The sequence below is a fragment of the Mesoplodon mirus genome, assembly GCF_964341445.2.
Source record: "Mesoplodon mirus genome assembly, chromosome: 2".
In the NCBI taxonomy this organism is placed as follows: Eukaryota; Metazoa; Chordata; class Mammalia; order Artiodactyla; family Ziphiidae; genus Mesoplodon; species Mesoplodon mirus.
The window spans coordinates 91,583,718-91,610,404 of NC_138977.1; the positions used below are offsets into that span (position 1 = coordinate 91,583,718).

The window sequence follows — 26,687 nt, forward strand, 5'->3', positions numbered from 1 at the left end:
TCAGTAATAATGCTATTAATTAATATATATTAGACTCTTACTCTGAGCTATTCAACTAAAAGCTTTACAAACACTATTTTATTTTATCCTTATAACAGTCCTATTCAAGTAGGGAGGTTAATATTGCCATTTTACAAATATGTCAACTACAGTTTAAAGAGGTTAGGAAGGGACTTTCCTGGTGGTGCAATGGTTAAGAATCCACCTGCCAATGCAGGGGACATGGGTTCAAGCCCTGGTCCGGGAAGATCCCGCATGCCACAGAGCAAATAAGCCCATGCGCCACAACTACTGAGCCTGTGCTCTAGAGCCCGCGAGCCACAACTACTGAGCCCGCGTGCCACAACTACTGAAGCCCGCGTGCCTAGAGCCCGTGCTCTGCAACAAGAGAAAGCCACCACAATGAGAAGCCTGAGCTTTGCAACAAAGAGTAGCCCCCGCTCACCACAACTGGAGAAAGCCTGCACACAGCAACAAAGACCCAATGCAGCAATAAATAAACAAACAAACAAATAAATAAATAGGTTAGGAAACATGCCTAGAAGGTGAGAGATAAGTGGCAGACCTGAGCCCAAATTTTCAATTACCACCTCAATGTATACATAGAGAATGCTATATTCTACTCTAACGTCATGTCCTACGTCATAAAAAGTGTAATTGTTAGATTGCTATTTAATATAACAGCATGTGGACGTAACTTAATCACTCCTCTATTGGATCAAATTATTTCTGTATAGTATTCAGAATAGTGTGACGCATTCAATACAAAAAATAAAAACTAGGTAAATGCAAGATTTGGCTTGTCAACTTCTATATTTAAATTAAAATATATAATTCAACTTACTCTTTTACTGAGGCAAATAACTGGCCACATACTGCAACCTAGTGTGCAGCAGCAACAAAGGCAGCCACAAAGTAGCCAACGTACATTAACAGGAAGGTTCTTCTTAAGACAACTGTTAACTCTGTTGATGCTGGCTTTAAATTCTTCAGGAGCTACCTACAGAAAAATTTTAAGAAATAACAACACTGCAATATTAATGTCAATAAACATGTCTCATTAGCATAAATTTTTCTAATTTTTTAGGAAAAGACTTTAGTTTTGAGGCATATAAATAATACCTAAATAAATGACACTCACTTTTCCAGTTAATGAAGAAGGGAATTCTGATTCAAATTTGTTGCTCAGTCCAAATCTATTTTTTAAAAAAAGAAAAATATGTTATTACATGTCATTGTTGCAACAAATACACCATTTAACTTAATCAAAGGTCAAGTAAATAGAGTGTAACTTTATACACAGAATAACAATGGAAGTTTGAGACACACTGTCATCAGCAATCTATGAAATGTAACAAGCAATTTTAGCAGCTGAATCAAAACTTGTATACAAGAGGCTGAGAATATACAAAGACATGACTTCTTTGGAGCTATCTTTGTGAGCCAAATAGTAATGTGGAAAACAACACAACTGTCCAATTTTGTCAAAATTACTAAGATTCTTCCAATTAAGTAACAGAAAGCTAAAATCTCTGCTATTAATTACTCTTTAGGTCAAGAGCATTTTGTTAACTCAAAAAAGTGATAACATGTCTAAGAATGCAAATTACATTTTCTGAGATCAGCATATCTACACTGCTATTACAGCTACAGAATGTTAAAAACGCCTGGAACATGGGCTTCCCTGGTGGCGCAGTGGTTGAGAGTCCGCCTGCCGATGCAGGGGACACGGATTCGTGCCCCGGTCTGGGAAGATCCCACATGCCGCGGAGCGGCTGGGCCCGTGAGCCATGGCCGTTGGGCCTGCGCGTCCGGAGCCTGTGCTCCGCAACGGGAGAGGCCACAACAGTGAGAGGCCCATGTGACGCAAAAAAAAAAAACAAACAAACAAACAAAAAAAAAACGCCTGGAACAAAACGGCTACTTCAACTTTCAAATACCAAGACATTTGCTACACATACCCCCAAAGAAATGAAACCAAGGTAGTGCATTTTAACATCTTTAAGCTTTTAAGTGTCTTCAAAGATCATGAGGATTGACTGGGCACTTGACTATTTCTTTGCATAAGTTAGTGGGAAAGAATAAAACATTCATAGACAACATTGGTAACAGCAGATTGCATCCTGGAAATAAAATTGAGATGCTTACATATGATGACTTTTAGTGGACTCCGGAGCCAAATTTTTTTTCTGGTTTTATTGAGATCTACTTGACATTTAACACTGCATTAACTTAAGGTGTACAACCTTAAATGATCTGATACATGCATGCATTGTGAAATGATTACCACAGTAAGTTTAGTTCACATCCATCACCTCACAGTTACATTTTCTTTTTTCCTGTGAAGAAAATGCTTAAAATTCACTCTCTTAGCAACCCTTGAATACACAATACTGCATCTTGGGTAGCTGGCACTGGTAAGAGGGATCCCCTAAGATATTCTGTATGAAACAGCTGGCCAGGTCAAGGGTTTCTAACTCAACCATCAGTGGAGCTAGAGAGAGAAATCAAATAAGGTAGGCTGTGTGAAGTCAATAAGGAGTGGTGGAGACCAGCCAAGTAGAGGTATACAATTTGTGTGTGTGTGAATGTAATGAGTCAGAACCAGCTGATTACTGTCACACTAGAATGCAGGCCCACTTTGACAGGTTGTATTTTTCTTCTTCTAAGAGGAGCTGGCAAACCAGGTTTCTCTGCAAAATTTCCCACCTTTATAATACTGTGCAAGTCAATCACAACACTTCTGTGGGTCAGGTTGTCATTTGCATCATGATCTAGACTTCCTTACAACATGGAGATGGTGGCATCTGAGACCATTTTGTCATCATCTTAAAGTACTTTCAAAAGTTACTTAATAGCAGCATTGAAATAACATCAATATGTCTTTATAAACAATGGATACTATTTATGAAAAAAGTTTTGACACTAAACGTAAACTGGCAACCATTACTGTTTAATATAATTCTGGCATTGGTGATATTCTCTTTCTAAGACTCTGAGCTAAACCTGTTTTTTTTCTGTGGGGGCCTCAGAGCAATGTGGTTCTACTTGAAAATGCCCCTACAGATAACTCACCTACAACTGTAAAGGCCCTAGCATGAGGAAGAGGTATGCAGTGCTCGCTGACAGTTCTATGAGGTCTCTAGATAATGCACTCCCTTTTCATCTATTTCACTTAGAGGAGATACCATTCAACAAATGTTTATAGAATACTGGACCTTCCAGATTACACACTTCCATTTCTTATGTTATCTCCCTTGGTCTGAAGATCTTCTCCTTCAAGCAATAGGTTTCATTTCAACCATGTTTATTATTGCAATTAACCATCTCCTCCCAACTGGTCCTCAAAGTTTTTTAGAAAAGCAACAACCAGATACCTCCAAGTCTCCTAAAGATAAGTATCTTCGCCTTCCATCTTCAGCCATTAAATATTTGGAGCAGATTTTATCAAATACCTATAGTTTGCCAGTAATATGCTAATTTAGAGGGAGCAATCCAGTATGAGTATAAACCTTAATTTCCTTTCTTTTCCAAGCCTAAACACTTCCTTATAATAAGGCTGAGTGTTGATGCTTTGCCCAGGGAGCACTACCAGCTAATTGCCCTGCTGTTCCTGCAAGTCAGGGCTCCTTTTAAGTCAGGCTAGCAGTTATTCTCCTGAGTAAGAACTAGGAGTTCCAAGGACATTCTTTAGGCACTCTCCTCTTCAGTCATAATTTTGTTGTGTCTTAACAACAGACAGTAATCCTTTCTCTTTCTTCATCTCACCCCCAAAAGAATGACATGGTTGGGCTTCCCTGGTAGTGCAGTGGTTGAAAGTCCGCCTGCCGATGCAGGAGACATGGGTTCGTGCCCCGGTCTGGGAAGATCCCATATGCCGCGGAGCGGCTGGGCCCGTGAGCCATGGCCGCTGGGCCTGCGCGTCCGGAGCCTGCGCTCCGCAACGGGAGAGGCCACAACAGTGAGAGGCCCGCGTACCGCAAAAAAAAAAAAACCAAAAAAGAATGACATGGTTCACAATAGATGGGTGTGCTTAAGCTTTGCCACCAGCCTTCCCTTCTTCCCTCCTTTCTTTCTTCCTTTATTTATGGCTGTGCTGGGTCTTCGTTGCTGCGCGGGGGCTTTCTCTAGTTGCGGCGAGCAGGGGCTACTCTTTGTTGCGGTGCAAGGGCGTCTCACTTTGGTGGCTTCTCTTGTTGCGGAGCACAGGCTCTAGGTGTGCGAGCTTCAGTAGTTGTGGCTCGCGGGCTCTAGAGCGCAGCCTCAGTAGCTGTGGCGCACGGGCTCGGCTGCTCCACGGCACGTGGGATCTTCCCGGACCAGGGCTCAAACCTGTGTCCCCTGCATTAGCAGGTGGATTCTCAACCACTGCGCCACGAAGGAAGCCCCATTTCCCCTCATTTCTGCTTCCCACCTGCTGAACAAGAATACCTGTAAAGAGGGGCAAGAAGATGTTGCTGTTGAAGGCCTTGGAGTCTTCCCAGCCCACAGGAGTGAACCCCAACTGCAATCTGCTTTCACTTTAAAAATGTTTAAAGACATTTTATATTCAAATCAAGTACTTCATGATTACAGGCAGATTGAGCCATGGTACCCAGGCACCCTTTCCTCATTTCCATTTGGAATATAGTACTCTACTATATTCAAACATTTGGGTGAACAAGGGGTGTTCAAACATTTGGTGTCAGGTCTTCTTTGGTCTCTTAAATCCTTGAGGACCTCAGTGAGCTTAAGTTTATGTGATTTAGATTTATCACTATTTCAGATTATACATTAGAACTGAGACAATTAAAACATTTAAAATTTTTATTCATAAATGAGCCCAAAATGCTCATTTTTACGCTAACAAAAATAATGTTTTTATGAGAAATATTTTTCAAAACAAAAAAACTTTAGTGAGATTTTCACACATCTCTTTAATGTCAGACAATGGAAGACAGCTGAATTCTCACATCTCTTTCTGCATTCAGTCTGTACTGATATGCTCTTTTGGTTAATGTTTATAAAGAAAATTGAGTTTCACCAGATATATAGTTGGAAAATTGTGTATATTCTTTGATACTATAACAAAACTTGACAAGTGCTACCTTATTAAGGATTTCTTATAAGGAGGAAACAAGCTGTATCAATGAACTCTGAATACTCTGTTCAATTAAAATCCACTGTATACCTTGCATTTTAAATGGATTTTTTTTCTTACCCATACCCGATTTTACAACTCCATATATTTGTCCCTTGGAAAATACTGGTAGATTGAGTTATGCAGATTTCCAAATGTTGACACACTTCATCGTGTGATATCAGAATCATCACATTCATTAATATGACCACTGATCTCATCGTAAGTATTGAGAACCTGTCAAGCTCACAGAGGCAGATATAAGTTTTCCCAAATTCCAATTTTCATCTGAAAGCTGGAATTATTGACAACAAATGCTATCAGTTGTTTTACTTGAAGTGATAGTCTTGCTTTACTTAAAAAAAAAAAAAAGAGGCTGAATGATAACTAACCGGCACTATATAAACAAAAGAAAAAAAAATGGTTAATTTGAGCTACCACCTATACCTTAAAACTAACTTCAAAGCATATTATTTTAATATATAGAATGGATAAACAACAAGGTCCTACTGTATAGCACAGGGAATTATATTCAATATCCTGTGATAAACCATAATGGAAAAAAATATGAAAAAGAATGTATATATATATATAACTGAATCTTTTTGCTGTATAGCAGAAATTAACAAAACATTGTAAATCAACTATACTTCAATAAAATAAATTTTAAAAAAATAGATGACTTTTTTTTCCTAGCTTTGAATGTTACTAATGGAGATATAGGCAATGGTTGTGGATTTTAATAGGTGTCCTTGGTATGCATAAGCAATAAAGCAGGAGAAGGAAAAATACAGGGAAAAGTTGGAAAGGGGAAGTAGAAGGAAAGAGGGAGAGAAGAAATGAAGAAGAAAGTGAGGGTTGGCAAAGTGCTACCAACAACTGTCTTATTTACCATTCAATACCTATGAACTGTCAGTCCATTAGATGCTTGAAAAATGTAGACATGTGCTACATCTACATCTATTCCTATGACCTGAAAGACCTTGTCCTTAATCACTCTTAAAATACTTGCGGCTTTATAATTGATAAATGATTTAAACTATTTTCAAAGAATGACATATATGACAAGAAGATAAAACACATTAAACAACCTATTTTACTCTTACCTATTACAAGTTTACAAGTCTACTAGTACTTGGAGAAAAAGAGAAATTCATTCAAATCAAACTATTGAGCACCTTCTATGTAACATTTCATGATCACAAAGTCCTACAACAGAAGGTTTATATAGCTTTAAAAAATTTTTTTAAGAAAGAAAGCATGGGACTTCCCTGTCAGTCCAGTGGTTAAGGCTCCGCACTCCCAATGCAGGGGGCACAGGTTCAATCCCTGGTCAGGGAACTAGGATCCCACATGCTGCACAGTGCGGCCAAAAAAAAAAAAAAAAAAAAAAAAAGGAAGCAAGCACGTACGAGGCCAATTTTTACTTTTTTTTTTTTTTTTTTTGCAGGATCTTAGTTTGCCCACCGGGGACTGAACCTGGGCCCTCAGCAGTGAAAGCGCAGAGTGCTAACCACTGGACCGCTAGGGAATTCCCCCAATTTTTACTTTTATATAAATTGAGGTAATTTTCAAAGCTCTAACACCTGGTAAAGCTCGGCAAAGGGACTGCAACTTTACACCTAAATCTAAATGGAATCTTGAAATAGGCTTGTTTTACTCATATCCCACTTACTTCCATTTCACTGTCACCTCGTTCCTAAATCTATAGCCAAAATTCAAAGAGTAAGCTAATCTGTTACCCTGCACTCTCATCTTCATCTAATTCAGAACCTCCCTTTCCTGATAGATCCTTCCCCTTCCAAACCTCTTTTAATATTTAACTTTGGAACCCCTGATCTATTGATCTGCTACCTGGATACCTATTTACATCTTCTCTTTAAAAAATTTTTTTTTCTTCACTTTAACCAAAAATCCTGTTGAAATGATACTCTTTCCTTAGAAATTCTCAACTATAGCTCATTCCCTGGAGTTCATCTTCCAGACTCCATCTTCCATGTCCTCATAATACTTGACTATATTCTCTCTTGCATAGTCCTTATCATATCTCATTATAATTATGTCATAAGCCGAACTCCCTACCCTGATAGTCAATGAGTTGGTTATAGGTAGGCACGATATCTTAATAATCTTTATATCCTAAATGTCTGGTCCAATGCCTGACAAATATTCATGAAATATTTGCTAAATAATTTCCAAGCAAGAAGAAATGTCTACATTCCACTACCTCCTCATTGCAAACTTCCACACCACTGCTCTCTCTTCCTCTGATGCACATGATTTCCACATTGTTCCAAGCCCAACTGTCATTTTCAGCTTTCCAGGTCACTCCCTCTGTGTTGGGGGTCCCCAAGGCCACCCTCAGGTTTGATGATTCACTAGGAGGACTCACAGGACTCAGCATACAGTTCTGTGAGTATAAATCTATACTCACAGCTAGATTTACTACAGCAAAAGGATACAAAGCAAAATCGGCAAAGGGATAAGGCATATGGGGTGAAATCCAGAGGAAATCAGAAGCAAGCGTGCAAGAGTCTCTTCTCAGTGAAGAACACAGGATGTGCTTAATTCCTCCAGCAACTAGTTTTCACAACATGTGTATAATGTTGTCTACCAGGAAAGCTCATTAGAGAGTCAGTGCCAAAGCTTTTACCATGGACTAGTCACGTAGGCCCCCTCTACTTAGCATGTACCAAAATTCCAGACTCCCAGAAGGAAAGCAGGTGTTCAGTATACACCATACTGTTTGTACAAACAGTTTAGGCACAGTGAGCCATTCTTATCAATTCTGGGCATACTGGGAACGCTTCCAAAGTCCAAGTTCTCAGACAACCAACCAAAAGCCGACACAGCAAGCAAGGCTTTTTAAGGATAGCAGTCTCAAGTCTGCTATGCTCTTTTTGGCACAACTTCACACTCTCTAATGACACAGACATTCACATCACAGTTTTTTCTTTCTACAAGAACTCTTGTCTTCATCCCAAATAATTCAATACTCAGCACCAAAACCTAACTGATTAACTGACCTCATCTATCTGAGGAAATTCACCTCTATTTAATTCAGCAACCCACGCCATCATCTGGAACTGTATCACCTCTGAAATTCTGAACTGTACATTTCTCCTCTTACCACTACCATCAATCATTTCATTTCTCCCACCCTATCAAATTTGCTTTTTTGTCTCTGGTTGTAACCTACTCCTTACCACTCCTCCTTGCTTTTCTACTCCAAATCTGCTCCCTATGACTCCACTTCCTCCTTTACCTGCCAGAACTACACAATCATTTAACCATACTCCAACAAAACCCTTTATTTTCTGCACCTCTAGAGTGTCTCCTGCCAATCCAATTCAATTGAAACGTTTACTTTCTTCAATTCCCACTGCCTGGAGCTACAATAGAAAAAAAATCACACAAATTATTTCCAACTTCACTTAGATTAATGCTATAGCAATCTTTATTCATTCCTCATCAACTCCCTTTTCCATACTTCACAAATGCTCCTCTACGTGTTCAGCCTTATCCTCCCAACACACTTTTTTGCAGATAACCATGGTTCCTTAACTCCAACCAGAGGAAAAAAGATCAAGAACATAAACTGCTTTGCCTTCTCTCCCTTTCATTTTTAGATTTACCTATGTCTTCAGTATCTTTACCATCTTTCTCAATGGAGGCAAACTAATCATTTGCTCCTGGTTGCATCTCCTTCAGTCTCCTCTGCAATTCACTCATTTCTCCCTCTCTCTGGCTCCTTACACATAGCTTACAATCCTGCATACGTCTACCCAGCCTGAGAATCTGAACCCCTATTTTCTTCTCCCTCAAGGTATGATGGCATCCATCTCTTCTCCTTCCTCATCCAGGGTCTTGAAAGAGTCTTCCACATTCACCTCTTTATCTCACCTCCCATTCATTATTCAAACCACTACAATCCAGGGTTTAATTCACATTTCTTTACAGATGAGACTGCTCTCAACAGAACAGTCGAAAACACTCTCTTCAGCGAGTCCCACTTCATACAGCATGCTTTCTCCTAGCAAACAGCTTGAGTACCAGAGTGGCAAATCTTTTACTTGTTATTGGCTACAGCAAATACCTCCTTTGCTGTGCCAACCAAACAATACTGTCAGATAAAGTTTTAACAAAACCATCCTTTTTTATTAAATGGATAAGAAAAGCCACACACTTCATGTTTGTTGATATAACTACAAAATATCATCTTTGATGGTTTTTTTTTTTTTGCGGTACACGGGCCTCTCACTGTTGTGGCCTCTCCCGTTGCGGAGCACAGGCTCCGGACGCGCAGGCTCAGCGGCCATGGCTCATGGGCCCAGCCGCTCCGCGGCATGTGGGATCTTCCCGGACCGGGACACGAACCCGCGTCCCCTGCACCGGCAGGCGGACCCTCGACCACTGCGCCACCAGGGAAGCCCTTTGATGGTTTTGATGTGACATAAGTTACTTAGTTTTGATACTACCTTAGTTCCAGTTTGGGGGGTGGTGGTGCTGGTTTTGTTTTTTTAAGTTTGGCGGGAGGTGGGGTTTGTTAGCAATGAAAATGAGAGGTATGTTTCAGTTTAACTGGACAGCATTATAAATTACTCCTTTTAACCATTATGTTCCTTCAAGTTTAAAGTTTTAAAATATAATAATAATAATTTAGTTTATTCTAAGTCAAAGTACAGTTGGCCCTGGACAGTAATGGAAAGGCCAAATTTCTTAAAATAATAATTCGATATGCTGGAATTATAAACTCCCTTCAAACCTAATAACCTAACATTCTATTAATCCAAAAAACTAAAAGTAGCACTTAATAATTTTAAAAGATATAATTCAAGACGGGTGGCATCTTAGTTATCTACGAAGACTAATAAATGAAATAAAAATAAAAAAACAGGGCCTCCCTGGTGGCGCAGTGGTTGAGAGTCCGCCTGCTGATGCAGGGGACGTGGGTTCGTGCCCCGGTCCGGGAAGATCCCACATGCCGCGGAGCGGCTGGGCCCGTGAGCCATGGCCGCTGAGCCTGCGCATCCGGAGCCTGTGCTCTGCAATGGGAGAGGCCACAACAGTGAGAGGCCCACGTACCACAAAAAAAATAAAAATAAAAAAATAAAAAACACTTTATGTTGGCAAGAAGGTCTTAAGATGGAAAATATCATGTACTGTCGGTGGAACTATAAATTATTACAACCATTCCAGAAATCAATTTGGCATTAAAAATGTTTATATCTTTAGCACAGTAATTTCTCCTTTAGGGATCCTGCCTAAAAACGAATCTGAAAAGTGAATAAAAATATATGCATAAACAAGTTCCCTGAAACTTTATTCACAATAGAGAAGAATAAAATAAAATAATGGGAATGTTAAGTAAATTACAGTATCTCAACATAATAGAATATTAGACAACTATTAAAAATGAAGTTTGCAAACTAATAACATGGTTAGTACATATAATATACTGTTAAATAAAAAGAAAACACAAAAACGTACATGTAACATATGATCTAGAATGTAAAGGAAAAAAACTTACAAAATGAAAGACCCTTCAAGCACACAATTTGACAGTATGTAAAAAGAGTCTTAAAAAAAATTCATACCTTTTGACCTAATAATTCTACTTCTAGAAATGTATTAGAAGAAAATAATTACAGTGGCACAGATATATTCACGAATAATCGAGTATTCAGTGTTATTTTGGTGAGGGAGTATTAAAGACATTTTGTTTCATTTGTTGTTTCTTAAAATAGGATCTGTTTTTCAGCAGATGTACAGTAATTGCTAAGCAAACACATTTTATAAGATACAATAACATCAATATAATTTTTTTCTACTTGAATCTTTTATTTGGCATTAACTAGGTATGTTATCATAAGTAAACAAGTTTGGGGTTCACTAATCAATAGCTTTCCTGAATGCATTTCAACCTTTTCTATAGTTCTAGTCTACATAATCCCCAAACCTTTTTTTTTTTAACATCGATTTTTAATTCTTCTGTGTTCCTTGTATCTCCTCATATTAATGTCTCTTAGAATTCACTAATGCATTGTTATTTTGAATTAAAATATGTTTTGAACTCATGGTAAATTTTGTCTTTTAAATACAAAAGTACAAGAATCTGATTTCTTCCAACTTTGTTTTGTGCTATGTTTATTTTCCTTGTTTCTGAGTTGCAGTGCTATTTTTAACAGTGAAGGTTTTAAAACAATAGAAAGACTACAATTGTATGAAATTAACTATGATATACCAATTTGAAAGATACTACACAGCTCAAAACCATGTACACTAGAGAGTAGCCTGTTACTCTGCATGCCTGACCAGGAGCTCCCTAAGCTCTGGTGAATTAGACGACAAACAGGCATCTGCTTTAAGAACAGCTAATTACTGGGCTGGCTAGCAGCATATGGGATGGCAGGGCCTACCCAACTTGGACAACATTAACTAACTCAATCTGATCCTCTTTCTTGAGGTATCTGAATAAGAGACAATAGCTGGTAACATGAAGCTTAAGCGGAAGTGGAGATATAGTAAAGTCATGAATAAGTAGAGGTTAAAAAGAATTTAAAAAAAAAAGAATAAGCTGAAGCCAACAGTAAGCAGAAACTATGAGACAGAGGGAAAAAGCAGTCTGCCAGTTCACGACTGCAACAGCAGAAGCTAGAACTGAAAGAAGGTAAGTCACTGTGACAGACCACTAGACCAAAGGACACATGCTGCTGAGAAAAATGACAGAATAACTTCATCACCAGAGCTGCACTCAATTATCCAAAATAATAATATTCCAGTCTCCTTGAAGTCTGGCTATACAATGGCAAAGTTTCCTGTCTTCTTTAGTCTCCATGCATTCTTACAAAAAACGTGCACTGCTTAAAGCCCCCTGGGTGGTTCTGTTCTTTGAAATCTAACAGAGCCTAATGTTTCAGACTATGTAAGAACCTGTAATAATATTGGCAAATGCTCCCAATGTTAAATGAAAAATGCAGAGTACAAAATACTTTATAAGTATGGTCTCAATTTTTAATAAAAATATTTATATATACACAGAAAAACAGAAAAAGTTTATCCATCAAAATACTAATAGTGGCTAACCCTAGGCAAAAATACTATGGGTGACGTTTCATTTTCATAATTTCATGTTTTCCAAATTTTCAATAATTACATATATTAGTATTTTAAACTAAACAAAATATTTTAATAAGGACTAGGAACAAACACACCAAAATATTAAATGACCTTTTCCCCTTGGTGATTACAGATGGTCTATTTTCTGCTTCACTGGGAAGTACTACTTTCCAATTTTTAATAATCTTTATGTTTTTCATTATAATTAGAAAAAGCATTAAACCTGAAGAAAAAGTAGATGATTAAAGGAGTTTTGTTTTTACTTTTAACTCAGCCTAAGGAAATATATGTGCAATTGACATGTCTAGATTTCAAGATAATTCTACTAGTTTTAAAGTATATTTTAGTGTATATTTTAAGGATTTTTAAAGTATATTTAAATATATATTAAGTATACTGTAAAGAATTTTAAAATTAAATAGAAAAAAATAATTCCTAATTCCACAACAGAATCTCAGAATCTGAGAGCTAGAAAGGACCACAACTATCATTCAGTCCAAACGTTTAATTTTACAGATGAAGAAATTGATGCATAAAAGGCAAACAGCTTGGGTCTCATAGCTAATTAATATGTAGGATCTAGCCTAGAGCCTTATTCTCCTGAACCCAAGCCCGGGGCAATTTCTACTACAGGACAATGCGTCTAATAACTTTCTCTGTAAGCATAGAAAATGTTTATCTCCTTGAATTAAAACTCTAAATTGAGAAAATATTTGAGAATTGGAGGGAAAAAAACTTTTTCCATCAAACAGAAATTATAAAACTAACACATAACAAATGTTAAAATTCTCATATGGATCTAGGGGAAAAAAATCTGTTTTTGAGCTTTTCACATTTGTATCTAAAATCCCAAAATGTATAGGATTTTGTTATAAGTGTTTCTGTTGATGAATAATATAGAGAATGCTTAAGTTTGTTGCTCTGGTTCAATAAAATAAAAGCAATTAAGCAAACAATACCCTGGAGCCAGAATGCCTTGAGAGAAATCTTGAAACTGCCTTTTCTAGATGTGTCACTTTGAGCAAGTTTCCCTTTTCTGAGCCTCAGTTTCCCTATTTATATACCAGGGATAATAATCACCCCTAATTCATTAAATGATTTCATATACGTAAAGCACCAACAGTGCACAGCATGAACTCTGTATGTTTAACTGCTCTCATTATTATACAACAATGTAAATGTATGCTTAGTTTTTATTACGGTTATCATCCTTCTAATAAAGTTGACAATGTTATCACTGAATGTCCACTATAGATAATGCTAAATTAGAGAACGTCCAGATCTCAATGACTTCACAAATATCCTCTTCAAATAGCTTAGCAAATAGAATAGCCAACGATAAAACTGGCTACTGTTAACTGTCAAAGATATTCCAACTTTCTGCCAACCTCTTCAAGGTCGGGGTAATGTGGGGGAAACAGGGTACATAGAGAGGTGCTGGGTTCAGGAAAGCCAGGCAAAATTAAACAGTTGTACCCATCATGGGCAAGCATGAGGCCAGGAATCCAGGCAGGTGAGACAAAGTTTGAAAAGCACAAAGAAGTTACTGTGGTAAAAATATAAGAGCAACACAATGCAGAGACAGAATGCCTGAATTCTAACCCTGGTTCATGTATCAACTAGGTATATTATCTCAACAAAGCAAACCTACCTTCTGGTTTTATTTGCCTCGGGTAAGACAACATGCTTCTCAGGGTCATTTATGGCCCGAAAGTCAAATGCAGTCTCAACGTTTTTAAGAAAAAAAAAAAAAAAAAAAGCAATATTTTCTGGGTCCACATTTTATAGGTAGAACAGCTGCTGTAAAAAAGGAGAAAGTTTTAAACCTTTATTCTTGTCAAAAAAGTTTGAGAGTTTTTCTCTTAAGTTTGAGAGTTTTCCTCTTTGCAACAGAAGGTTGTCTAAAGTTTGTACTCTACCAAGCCTGGCTCACCTCACGTTCTGACAGAGGAAGCACTATGAAAAAAGAGAAAGCACCGAGTTAAGGGGAAGTAGAGGAGTTTTCATTTTAAGTAGAAAGTAGGGTAGGACGCATTCAGGTAACTGTGAAAGATGTGAAGGTGAAGGAGTTAGCCATTTGGGTACCTGGGGGGGAATATTCCAGAAAGTGGAACCAGCCAGTGCAAAGCCCTAGCCAGAAGTGTGCCTATAATAACTCAGGGAATGGAGAGGAGGCTTGTGTGTCTAGACTGGGGTAAACAAGTGAAAGAATGGTAGAAGTCAGAGGAGTGGGCCAGACCAGGTGGGGTCTTACAGGCCATTAAAAGGAACTTTAATTCTGAAGATGGGGAGCTTCAGGGAGCCTTGATACAGAAAAGAGACGTGATCTGACTTATGTTTTAAAAGAATCACTGTGGCAGATATACCAAAGAGACTGTAAGGGTTGAGAAGCAAAGGTGGGAGCAGGGGGAAGAAAAGTATTGAGGCAGAGGCAGAAGAGAGAAAATGATAACTCACACCAGCAGTACAGATGGTAAAAAGTGGTCAGATTTTGGATATATTTTGAAGACGGAGCCAAGAGATTGATTTCTTGACAGATTAGAGGCAGTGAAAGAGAAACAGGGACATCAAGAATGTGTCAAAGATTTTTTAGTCTAAGCAAATAGGATGCCAGGTCTGTCATCAACTGAAAATGGGAAGGCTGCACTTGAAGCTGATTTGGGGGGAAGATTATAAATTCAGTTTTGGATATTTTGGACTCTGAGACACTTGACCTGTACAAATCTATAGACTAAGAGAACTTTATCTTCCTGTCGATATGACAACAAATATGAACTAGAAATTTCAGATCCAACCTGAACACATGGGTTATACAAATGGCAAGTGAAGACAACACTTATTTCCTAATGCTGAACTCTGAGCTCAATGGAATCAGCTTTTTCACTATTTTGGGAGATTAAGTCATAACCATAGAAGAAATTAACAGATTTCAATGCATAAAAATCACGCTTTAAATTCATCTGGCTGGGGCCTCCCTGGTGGCGCAGTGGTTGAGAGTCCGCCTGCCGATGCAGGGGATACGGGTTCGTGCCCCGGTCTGGGAGGATCCCATATGCCGCGGAGCGGCTGGGCCCGTGAGCCATGGCCGCTGGGCCTGCGCGTCCGGAGCCTGTGCTCCGCAACGGGAGAGGCCACAACAGTGAGAGGCCCGCATACCGCAAAAAGAAAAAAAATAAAAAAAATAAAAAAAAAAATAAATTCATCTGGCTGCCTTAATACACATCTGAATATCAATGTGGCTCATGGAAGGATAGAACTGAAAGTGTACTATATTTACCCAAAAGATATAGAACCCCTGGAGTTGGAGACATATATGTCTCATAATATAACTCTAAAAATTTTAACTGTGTGACCAAATTCTATACATTTGGGTTCAACCAGCTCTGTGAAAGTATAATCTCATTCATAAACTAGTGAAATCAAAAATTTATTTAAATCATGTATTACAATCACTCTATCATAACCTCATAATTATACACAATTCTATAATATCCTAGCATTAGAATTTTACTAATTTTCAATTATTAAGCTATTTTCAACTATTAAGAGACAATTACATACGTTAAGCAATAATGTTATGTAAATGTATACTGATTAAACTTCATGGTATTAACGTCTGATGATATAGAGATTCAACTAATCCAACTCAACTACTTTACATTATCTATACCAGACCAAGGAAAAAAGACTTTATATATCTAATTTATATACATTCTAGAATATTCTTCATATTTATATAAATACTATGAGTAATACAATGATAAATTATGTTCATTTAAGAAATAATATATAGTTGAATTGGTTTATAGTACAGACTACCAACATATCAATTTCAAGTAACATTTATAATTGAATAGTTTAGAAAGGGCAGAGAAAGAAGGCTGGATACACAGAACTCCTTCACTGCACTAATCAAGGACTCCATTGTAATTATCAATACAATGCAAGATCAAAGAGAATAAAACAAGGTGCTCTTTCAGGAAGCATACAGACAGACAAGACAGATAGACAAATAGAGATACACACAAACATTCACTTCTTATCAATCAAAAGAACAAAGGTAAGTTAACACAAAGTCCAACCAACTCTACCCTAAGTAAACTTCACTTACTAGATGTAGGATGGAAAAGAGCCCAAGAAGAAGAAAATCATTTTTCCAGATCTTTGAGAAAATTTCAATCCTTATGTAGACAATTCAGTTTTAAGTGTAAACATGTAAAAAGCACAGTGTTTTCCTCAAATCTAATGAACAGATCATTGTCAAACATCACACATCTTGTAGCTAAAGGGTACAAAGGTCCACACTTCAAAATCCACGATCTTGTGGGAAAGCCCCTCTCCACCTCTGGCGCATGCTGTTCTCTTGGCATCCTAGCTGCCCTGTGGCAGCGGCACAGGAAATGTAGGTATGTCATCAAGACAGTCTCCAGGCAACAGTAAGGGCAGCCACAGTTCTCTGACCTCACTCTCCACTAAGCCAAAACAAAACCCAAAAACAAAACAAAAAATACCACAACTGGGGAGTGAGATGGCAAAAGTGGCCAATGCAAGTTCTGCCATACCTCATAGGAAAGTTGCTAAATTTGATGGTTTACAGCCAGAACTGAAATACATCCTTTAGCTAAAGTCCATCACCCTAGACCAGGCCACTAGCATCTCATCTTTACTGTTCCAAGAGCTCCTAACTACTCTTCCCAGCTTCACTCTAATCTCTCTGCAATCCTTTCTGGCCCCTACCTGAGTTCGCCAATCTCATTTCAAGACACTATCTCCTTTGTTTCCTACAGTCTAGCCACAATACAGTAGTATCCTTTCAGTTCCTCAGGGAAGCCACTTATTTTGCCGTTCTCCAGACCTGCAATGCTCTTCACAGGACTCTTTCACCCTTCCTAAATGTTTCCTTCTCAGAGGGGTTCTCCCTAATCACATTATTTTCTATCAGAGACTCTAATGGTCTCCTTCACAGCAATTTTCTCAGACATAATTTGTCTATTAGTTGTAAGCTCCAGGAGGGCAGAGGAACTATACATGTTTCATTCGTAACTATATACCCAGAGCTTCACATGATACTTAGCATAAAATTTAATAAATACTTGTTAAATTACTTATCAGGAAACCTCAATAAGACAGGTGATAATGAAGGATTAGTCAAAAATACTCTGAGCAAACAAGTATCTTAAAACACAAGTATTAAAATTCAAGCATCTAAATCTAGCACTCAGAACCAACTTCTCTTACTTTACACATAGCTCTAATAAGGTTGGTTGTCTCATTTCCAACCTACAGCTGATCAATTAGAAAGAACGTAAACAGAAAGCAAAATCTCTCACATGTGAAATTCAAAAGAAAGTGCCATTTAGAGAAGATCCTCAAACCCCAAAATACCTCAACAGCCTCGAAGAACATCACTGTGTACCAATCTGTTAATATCTTCTTTTGATTAAATGTTTCCCCTACTCAATCAGATAATTCTGATTTATGCTCAGGATCTTGCTTTAAAGCAGGAAAGCATGTCACATTTTAGACTGATTTCCAAGAAAACAGTAAAGATTAACCAAAAAATATGCATGAAGGGATAAATATCAAAATATATGGTAATCATTTGCTGAATGCCTACTATGGGTCCAGGTAATCAGATAAATTACTTCTGACTGTCACACCTAATCTCTGAGGTAAGATATCCCTTTTGCAGATGAGAAAACTAAAGTTCAGAAAGGTTAATGGTTACAGTTAGGAAGTTTCTGAGAACTGAAATCAATCTGCCTGACATCCAAGACCACACTCTTTCCACAGTACCATCTATTGTTTTCCAAATACATCTGATATAAGAATCACCCAAGGTCTTATTAAAAATAAAAATTTCTAGTCTTCCCCTAAAGATTCTGATTGGGGATGTCTTGGGTAAGAACCTGAAATGTATATTTTTTAAAATGTCCTTAGTGATTCTGATAACCAGGCAAGTTTAAAAAATATTGTACTGGGATTAAGCTAGACTGAATGAACATGGAAACACTGGTATAAGATCTGATTTTACAAGTGGATTCTGAAACAAATTATGAAAAGTCACCAACAAATCTTATACAGAAGATACTGGAGTAAGGATACCTAACAGCATCTGTTTCTGTTATATTTTAAAGCTTAATTTTATTGAGAATGAAATCTTAAGTAGCTTTATAACAGATTTGAAAGCTAAGCCAGACATAGATACTAGAGAGACTTAAAAGATTCCCTTCTGGGGTTTCCCTGGTGGTGCAGTGGTTAAGAATCCGCCTGCCAATGCAGGGAACACGGGTTCAAGCCCTGGGCTGGGAAGATCCCACATGCCACGGAGCAACTAAGCCCGTGTGCCACAACTATTGAGCCTGTGCTCTAGAGCCTGCGTGCCACAACTACTGAGCCCACGTGCCACAACTACTGAAGCCTGCACGCCTAGAGCCTGTGCTCTGCCACAAGAGAAGCCACCACAATGAGAAGCCTGCGCACTGCAACGAAGAGTAGCCCCCGCTCGCTACCACTAAAAAGAAAGCCCACATGCAGCAACGAAGACCCAAGGCAGCCAAAAATAAATAAATAGATAAATAAATTAAAAAAAAAAAGATTCCCTTCTGAGTATATAGTTAGTCTAATATCCTAGGTGTTTAACCTGCTAGGAATATAAACTCAAGTTGGAATTCAAGAGCAGCTCTCATATAACATTATTATTTAGAGTAATGTTATTTAGAATAATAATATTTAGTATTTGATTATTTACCGTCATAAATAATTTCATATCATTTACGTCCCACTATTTAGTTCCTATATTCCACTTAGCTAGACACATAAAATCTTAAGTGCTAGTTAATTTCACATCTGTTGGCAGGCAGAAATCCCACATTCAACTGTTTGGACTGGAATATCGTGTGAATTTCAAATTCAAATACAGTAAAAATTTTGAAACTTCAGTTTACTACCATAGTTCTCATTTCTTCAAGAAACTTTACCCATTGAGAATTTTTCGCAGTTAATCCAGTTAGAACATTTAGCATTTTTTTTCTTCATATTATCAGAGATACATTCAATGTTATGTTTTTTGGGTTTTTTTACCCCACACTTGATTTTCCCTTTTATTTATATGTCACATTAGTATAGTACATTTGTTACAATTAAACCATTGTTACATTAACTAAAGTCCATATTGTATTCATATTTCCTTAGTCAGGGCTATGTTCTAAATCAAACTAATTTCCTCTCAAATTATAAGGAGTAAGAAAATTCTCTGGGAAAAAAATATCTACTTTAAGTTGACAATTTTCTCACATTCACCAAACTTTGTTTTTTAAGAAAAGACAGCAGCCTGCCCTGTGAATCATGTGGAGCAAATAGAAGCCCAGACTTAGGCATTAACCCCTATTCTTCTCTGCCTTTGGTATCCTGGCTTCTCAATTCCCTGGCATTCTTATTTTATTGTTATTTTAAAATGATAGGTACATGACACAGGAATTAATTTCCTTTTATTCCTATTTACATTGCTCCTATTTTCTTCCTCTCCTCTTAGGCAATCAATTAAATGTATTTAACATGTATCTTTTCATTTGTATGTGTTTTTACAAAAATTAATATATTTGTGCATGGATTTTTAATAAACGAATATATACAATAAAAAAAAAAAAAGATAAGCCGGAGAATTTCCTGGTGGTCCAGTGGTTAAGACTCTATGCGTTCACTGCCGAGGGCATGGGTTCAATCCCTGGTCAGGGAACTAAGCTCCTGCAAGCGGCACAGCACAGCCAATAAATAAATAAATAAAATAAGACAGGCCACTTATTTTATAAATGTGATTTCATAAGAGTTCTATTGTAAAATATTGTTTGCCTTCATTAGTAGGTACAGAAAAAAGAAGAAAACAGTTATTCTTTTGACAATTCTAACAAGATCGAAAGATGTATGCAATCACCTCATTTATTTAGAGAACATTTCAGGACCTATAACATTCCAGACACTATATTAAGCAATGGAGAAATAAAAAACAAGCAGCATAATTCCTGCCCTCAAAGAACTATCCAGCTTTGTGCAGAAATATCAATAAGATCTTCAAAAATCTCCAAACAAAAAATTTAATCTTTAAAAATGGAATAATTATGTTGGGTGGAAGAAAGGAGGTGGGAGTTATAAAGTTTAAAACAAACTGTTAAACTAAAGTGAATCTGTTATTTGGGCAAATCATGTTCAGGTCTCTTGTTGCTAAACACAGCATCTAGTAGCAGTCTTGGTCCAATACATTTCAAGACAATTTTTTTTTAACTCTACCATCTGAAAGGTCGGTATACACTAAAGTGTTCCTGTGATGTCTCCTATGCAAAGATCCTATTGTATCCCAAAGTGTTTCCATATTTTTTCAAGTCACATTTCTAAATCTTTCCATTTTCCACAGCTTACCTGAGACGAAGACAAAGAGTGTGATGTCCCACAGCCATTGATAAAAACTGGTAAAGGATGAGGAATTATTTGTGGACATGACAGGAAGATTATACCTCAGAAGAAAGTACCCGAAGACACAATAATTTAGTGAAATTAGAAACAAACCCCAGTAAAATAAGTTGGCTCTATGACAGGGCTTATGTTAGAAATCAAAGATTATACACGCCCTATGAAAGCTCCAAGTTTGATTCTGATATGGGAGGGCATGAAATGAGACAGGAACTAATGTCAGTTATAATGATAGTTTAGATAGGAAATACTGGCCTAAAACTAGTTTTAAATTCTAATTTTTATATTAACACATTGCTATCATCATTGTGAAAGAACCAAACTCTTCAACAAATGATCATTATATTTACACAAATTTATTCTAAGGGGCAAAGAACGCCATAATTTAAAAATATTAACCAATTTGGCCAATACCACCTAATAAGTTAATCACTTTTTTCCCCTCATCTTCATTACATAATAAAATGAGAAATACACACACACACACACACACATACACACACACAGGAAATCTACTTTTAATTGAAGTGGGAGTTCAAGTCTTTTAAATTACATGTACATAAACATTATGCAATAACAGGAACTTATCATTTCCCTCTCTTCCTTCAAATGCCACTTTCCTCAAAATATGCTTCTGCACAAGATTTCTTCCTGTTGGAGCTGCCACCTTGTTTCATATTGCTACATGCAAATCCAAAAATGAAGGAAACTATTATACTCATCTAGAAGAATATCAAGAAAGAATACTGATCTTAATGAAGGTACAGTTTAAGCCTGATTTGGGGTCAACATGAAAATATTTTATTAGAAACTACATTAAAGCAGGTTTCATTTAGGCAAATTATACATTTTAAATACTTATGTTCCCAAAATCTGATTATGCCACAAAACTAACCAAGACCTGCCTGTGTAGTAGAAAACGGAAGGTGACTTAATTTCTCACGTCACTATAATGACATGCCAAATTACGTCATATGAGAATATAGTGATGTCTAAAATGAGAGTAATATTATAATACGATGTAGTAAATCATAGGGGGAAAAAGAGTAGAAATATTCAACTATAAGGGTCTACTCAAAAGTGAAATCTGTGAAAAACACGTATGGATGGATCTGTATCTTTTCAGATTGATCTGTATTACAGATGATTCTATACATTACACTATAATTGACTTTCAAGGGAAAAGGGCTCTGAACAGTTCCTTAGTTTAAATAAATGGGTAGGGGGTAGGGCAGCTGCAGTGATAAGCTTAACCAGTCTTATTATAACTATTTTAATAGCTCTTCCCATTTATACTTAAGATTTTTTTTTTTGATGTGGACCATTTTTCAAGTCTTTATTGAATTTGTTACAATATTGCTTCTATTTTATGTTTTGGTTTTTTGGCCGCGAGGCATATGGGATCTTAGCTCCCCAACCAGGGATCGAACCCACACCCCCTGCATTGGAAGGCGAAGTCTTAACCACTGGACCGCCAGAGAAGTCCCCCCATTTATACTTAAAGGCAAGAAAAACTGAATATGCTCAACAGGTATAGCAACCCATAAACACCAATTTCAAAAATCTTTATAGGTGTTAACTGGGTTCCTATTGGCACAGTAAGCCTGTGAATTATGTATGACAGAGTCATGTAAAAAAAGTTTTGCGGGCCTCCCTGGTGGTGCAGTGGTTGAGAATCTGCCTGCTAATGCAGGGGACACGGGTTCGAGCCCTGGTCTGGGAAGATCCCACATGCCGCGGAGCAACTAGGCCTGTGAGCCACAACTACTGAGCCTGCGCGTCTGGAGCCTGTACTCCGCAACAAGAGAGGCCACGATAGTGAGAGGCCCACGCACCGCGATGAAGAGTGGCCCCCACTTGCCACAACTGGAGAAAGCCCTCGCACAGCAACGAAGAACCAACACAGCAAAAATAAATAAATTAATTAATAAAAAAAGCAAACATTAAAAAAAAAAAGTTTTGCATTACTGTTACTATATTTATATATGGCACCACAAAACAGGATTAGGTTTTCAATGCAGAAAGATTCTTATTAATCCTCACTGAAATATTTCACACAATAATTTAACCTCATACAAATTATCTAGAAATGGAAAAACAAGACTAAAGTGAATCACTATTAGGTTTGAAAATGGCAGTTCAGATTTCTTAGTACTGTGTTTTACACCTATGTTTCTCAAAGTGGAACACTGTGTGTGTGAATGATAATAAAGGCTAATATCTATTGAGCACAGTACCATACAATGTGATGAATTCTTTGCATGTATTTTCTCAATTAATCCTTAATAATTTTAACAGTGAGGGACTATAACTATCCCCATCTTAAATGAAGAGTCTTAGATAAATAATTTACCCAAAAAGTGGCAGAGGATAGATCTGAACCCAGAGCCTAGAACCAAGGTAACAGGAAAGAAAGGGAAGTTGCTGAGGGAGATCGCAGAAAAATTAACTCCCCTCATAGAAAGGCATACTGTTTACTGGTGGCATATAGTTCCTCTTATACTCTGGAATAGTGGTTTTCAATCCTGGGTACATATTTGAATCACCTGTGAACTTTTTAAACAAGCTATGCAAGCCTGGGACACTCACTCAGATAACTGGCTTTCAACTGGGGCAAAGACAAGGCTTTTTTTTTTTTTTAAGCTCCCCAGGTGATTCTAATGGGCAACTAACATTGAGAACCACTAATAATTCTCTCCACTCTGTTAACCTCTCTAAGCAGCCAACTAAAATCAAATTTACTAATCGCCTATTTGGTTTTGAGCACTTCGCCTATTATATTTTCCATCATGCCCAAGAAAGTACTTAGCTTTTCTTTTCCTTAAACAGAGGAAACATTATAACTATAGTTGCACCTTTTCAAATAAAATATTGCCAGCTTTTTTTTGACAAGAGGAAGGTAAGGGGCAGGGTGGCCAGACAACATGATAAAGTTTGAGAACTCTTCTTTAAGCACTCCTTAGGTTTAAAAGAATGTAAAAAGGGCCTAATAGTCAAACAAATCTTAAATGGCAGGCTCTAAAGACTTAAAAATTTGTGATATGTTAAAAAAAGATTTAATATCCCACTATATTTGGTTATATTTCTTAATTCTGCTGGTGATAACGGTTAAAATACTAAGTAACTGTTACTGTGGTGATAAATTCCATTGTCTTCTCATGGCACTATGACAGCACTTAGGCAGAGTTTTCACCCTGGTTAAGTCACCTGAATATAAACTAACAGGTGCTAAAGAAATCAAAGCATTACATAAGCACACCCAAACAACAATATGGCTGGTCACATCATGTATTGAGAAATGCAAGGGTTTTGCTGACGATCTTATATGAAAAGTCTTACTGCTTCACTAAAAGTTATTCACTGCAAGACCCACTCACCCTAAACCAAAAATATAATGAAAAGTGTTCCAGGCAGTCTCAGAGTTGCTGGCCCTTTTATTATACTAAAAAGGTGAAGTGGGGAGATATCTGACAAGCCTGAAATTTGACCTAGGATTTGAACAGAGATCTAAAATGAAAAACAGTATAAATACTTCAAGTTGTACAAAACTCTGGACTTCTCAGAGAAACATTACAAAACTTCCTGCTTCCGGACAGCTCATTATTTGGTTCAAGTCTTCACATTCCTTTATTAGTCATGACCTTTCAGAAAGCTCTCCTTCCTTATTGTTTGAATAATACTGCGCTTTTAAAATGTTGCCAGTTGGACTTACAGGAACCCTTATCAAATGAAGAAGCCATCCCAGAGTTCATGCCCAAAGGAGGGACTTAGATTACTGAGAACCCTCAGTAAACTGAGCGGTGTGTGCCCATCACATGGATTTTTTAAAAAATTATGTGTAAGCATACATCGTTCGGCATCTTAAATATATATGTTCATCTATACTTTTTTTAATCATATACAATTACAGGAACTTGCACTAGTTCCGCAGAAACTGACTCTGCAAGAACTGGGAAGACCTGTGGGTGTGTGAAATACACAAGAACAGGGAACCACTCATTACCGATCATCACTGGGGTCTCACCCGGCCCAGATCTGGCCTCTCTGAGCCATATGTCACTAGGCTCAAAGGCACAGACGAGGAGACAGAAGCACAGGGTTAACTGGATGAGAAAACAGGGAGAGACACCTCAGAAATGCCTATTTCCACCCCAAAGCTGAAGGGGTGGCCGGAAGGGCAGACCCTGAAGAATAACCTTCCTTCTGGGATCCGTCAAGGCGCCCAGGCCCGAAGGGCCTACTAAGAGGGGTGCGGGGGGAGGGAGGGCAGCGTCTGTCCCCACTTCAGAGCCCGAAACCAATGAAAATAAAGCAAGTTTTCACTTCCTGGTCGCCTACTCCTCCCGCAGGCCTCCGACACCAGACGCACACCGGGGCGAGAGGGCCCCCGCGGAGTAAGGGGCCCGCCCCAGCCCTGCACCTCCCGTCCTCGCCCTCGCCCTCCTCCGGGCCTTACACGGTGACGTGACCGGAGCCGCGGACCACCACCGGGTCCGGCGAGTACTTGAGCAGCTGCTCCTCCAAGGCCCGCTCCTCGTCCTCCTCCTCCTCATAGATCTCGTCGAAATCCGCCATCCTGAGCCTCCGAGGCCCCCTGCCCGAAGGGGCCTGTCCAGGGACTGAGACCGGGATACGGGCTGGCAAGGCGGCGGAGGCTGAGGGGAGTCGCTGCCGCGGGCTCCGAGGCCGCGGAGTTCACTCTAGGCTGTCTCGGCGTCGGCTACAGAGGAGATGGGGTCCCGGCCGTCGTCGCCGCCATTACCGTCAACAATAACAACAACACAATGTCAACATCCGCCCAAGAGCCGACACCTCCACCAGCGCCGCCGCCGCAGCAGCAGCAACTCAGGCAACCACAGCAACAGCCTGCACCTCCTGCAGCGGGAGCACCGGTCTACAGCATCGCGAGACTTCCCGGGAGGGCGGGCGGGCGAGCGGGCGCGCGGGCGCGCGAGCACGCGGGCTGGATGGCGGGAGCGCGCACGTGAGGCCTCGCTCGCTCCCCCAGGTCGCTTTCGTTCCTCCACTTCCAGCCGCCGACGGCTCCTCGGACACGCGCTCCCGCAGGCGTGGCACCGCCCCCCAGCAGAGGGGTCGCGGACCCACGGGGGGGAGTGTCTCTGGGATCTGGTGGCGTTGACCCCGACTCAAAGAACAGATCTCTGAGTGTCCAGTGAGGCACTTAGTTCCCCAGAGTAATGTCTAACCGAAACAACAACAAAAAAAAACCCTGGTTGGAATAGAGAATTTATTGTGTATGTGGTTGTCAGTTTATCTAATAATCGAATCTCACTTTTCGTCAGTTTTTTTTAGTCTGTGATGAGAACCAGAGTCTGTACTTTTCCAATTTGAGGAACCCAACAGACACACTGCAAATATGTTTTGTCCACTATAATACAGGATTTTTCAAAACAATGTCTAAAATCAAACATCTTGTCCCATTATCCCCTTAAATATAGTCCAGTAGATGAGGCCAATTATGCTGATTTTTTTTTCCTACAAGAAAACTCATTTTAGTCATGCCATGAAGCAAAATTGACAAATTCTCTGGATTCCAGATTAGAAGAAGTTTCCTGCCCCAACTTCCTCACCAGCCATAACCTCTTTTCTCCCTTAAGAACTTAGGGATTCCCTAAGTTCTTAAGCTCCTCCCAGGAAAGGAAAAGTGAAGGAAGGAGAGGGGAGGTACAGTTTAATGGATTCCCCTTACCAGTCTAGACTACCAGTAAAGGCTTAAGGTTCACACTGGGCACTTGGCTTCATAGTCAAGAACCTGCCCAGGCAAATAGTTCAGGGGCAGGAGTGGGCTCCTGAGAGAGTCCAGGACAAGGAACATACACTGTGCGGGCAGGAAAGGGTAGTCATACCCAGTGCTGGTGAGAATATTCTCCAAGTACAGTGTTCACTTCTACCAGTTTAGGTGGGTCGTTGTTAAAGTTGAGAAAGTGCAGGGGAGGGCAATTAGGACAGTGAGTGAGAAATG

At 38.7% G+C, this 26,687-nt stretch overlaps 1 protein-coding gene across 1 annotated transcript in view; it reads right to left on the reverse strand.

The window, feature by feature from the left end:
• The window catches only part of CHIC2 (cysteine rich hydrophobic domain 2), a 49,184-nt gene extending 23,577 nt beyond the window's left edge, over positions 1 to 25,607 (reverse strand). The window contains exons 1-3 of the mRNA XM_082611692.1: positions 25,161 to 25,607; positions 1,142 to 1,196; positions 845 to 1,000 (exon numbers count right to left, since the gene is read on the reverse strand). Of these exons, the coding sequence (XP_082467818.1) occupies positions 845 to 1,000; positions 1,142 to 1,196; positions 25,161 to 25,279 (330 nt within the window). The 5' untranslated portion in view covers positions 25,280 to 25,607. The remainder of the gene's footprint in view (positions 1 to 844; positions 1,001 to 1,141; positions 1,197 to 25,160) is intronic.
• Positions 25,608 to 26,687: the final 1,080 nt, after the last annotated feature.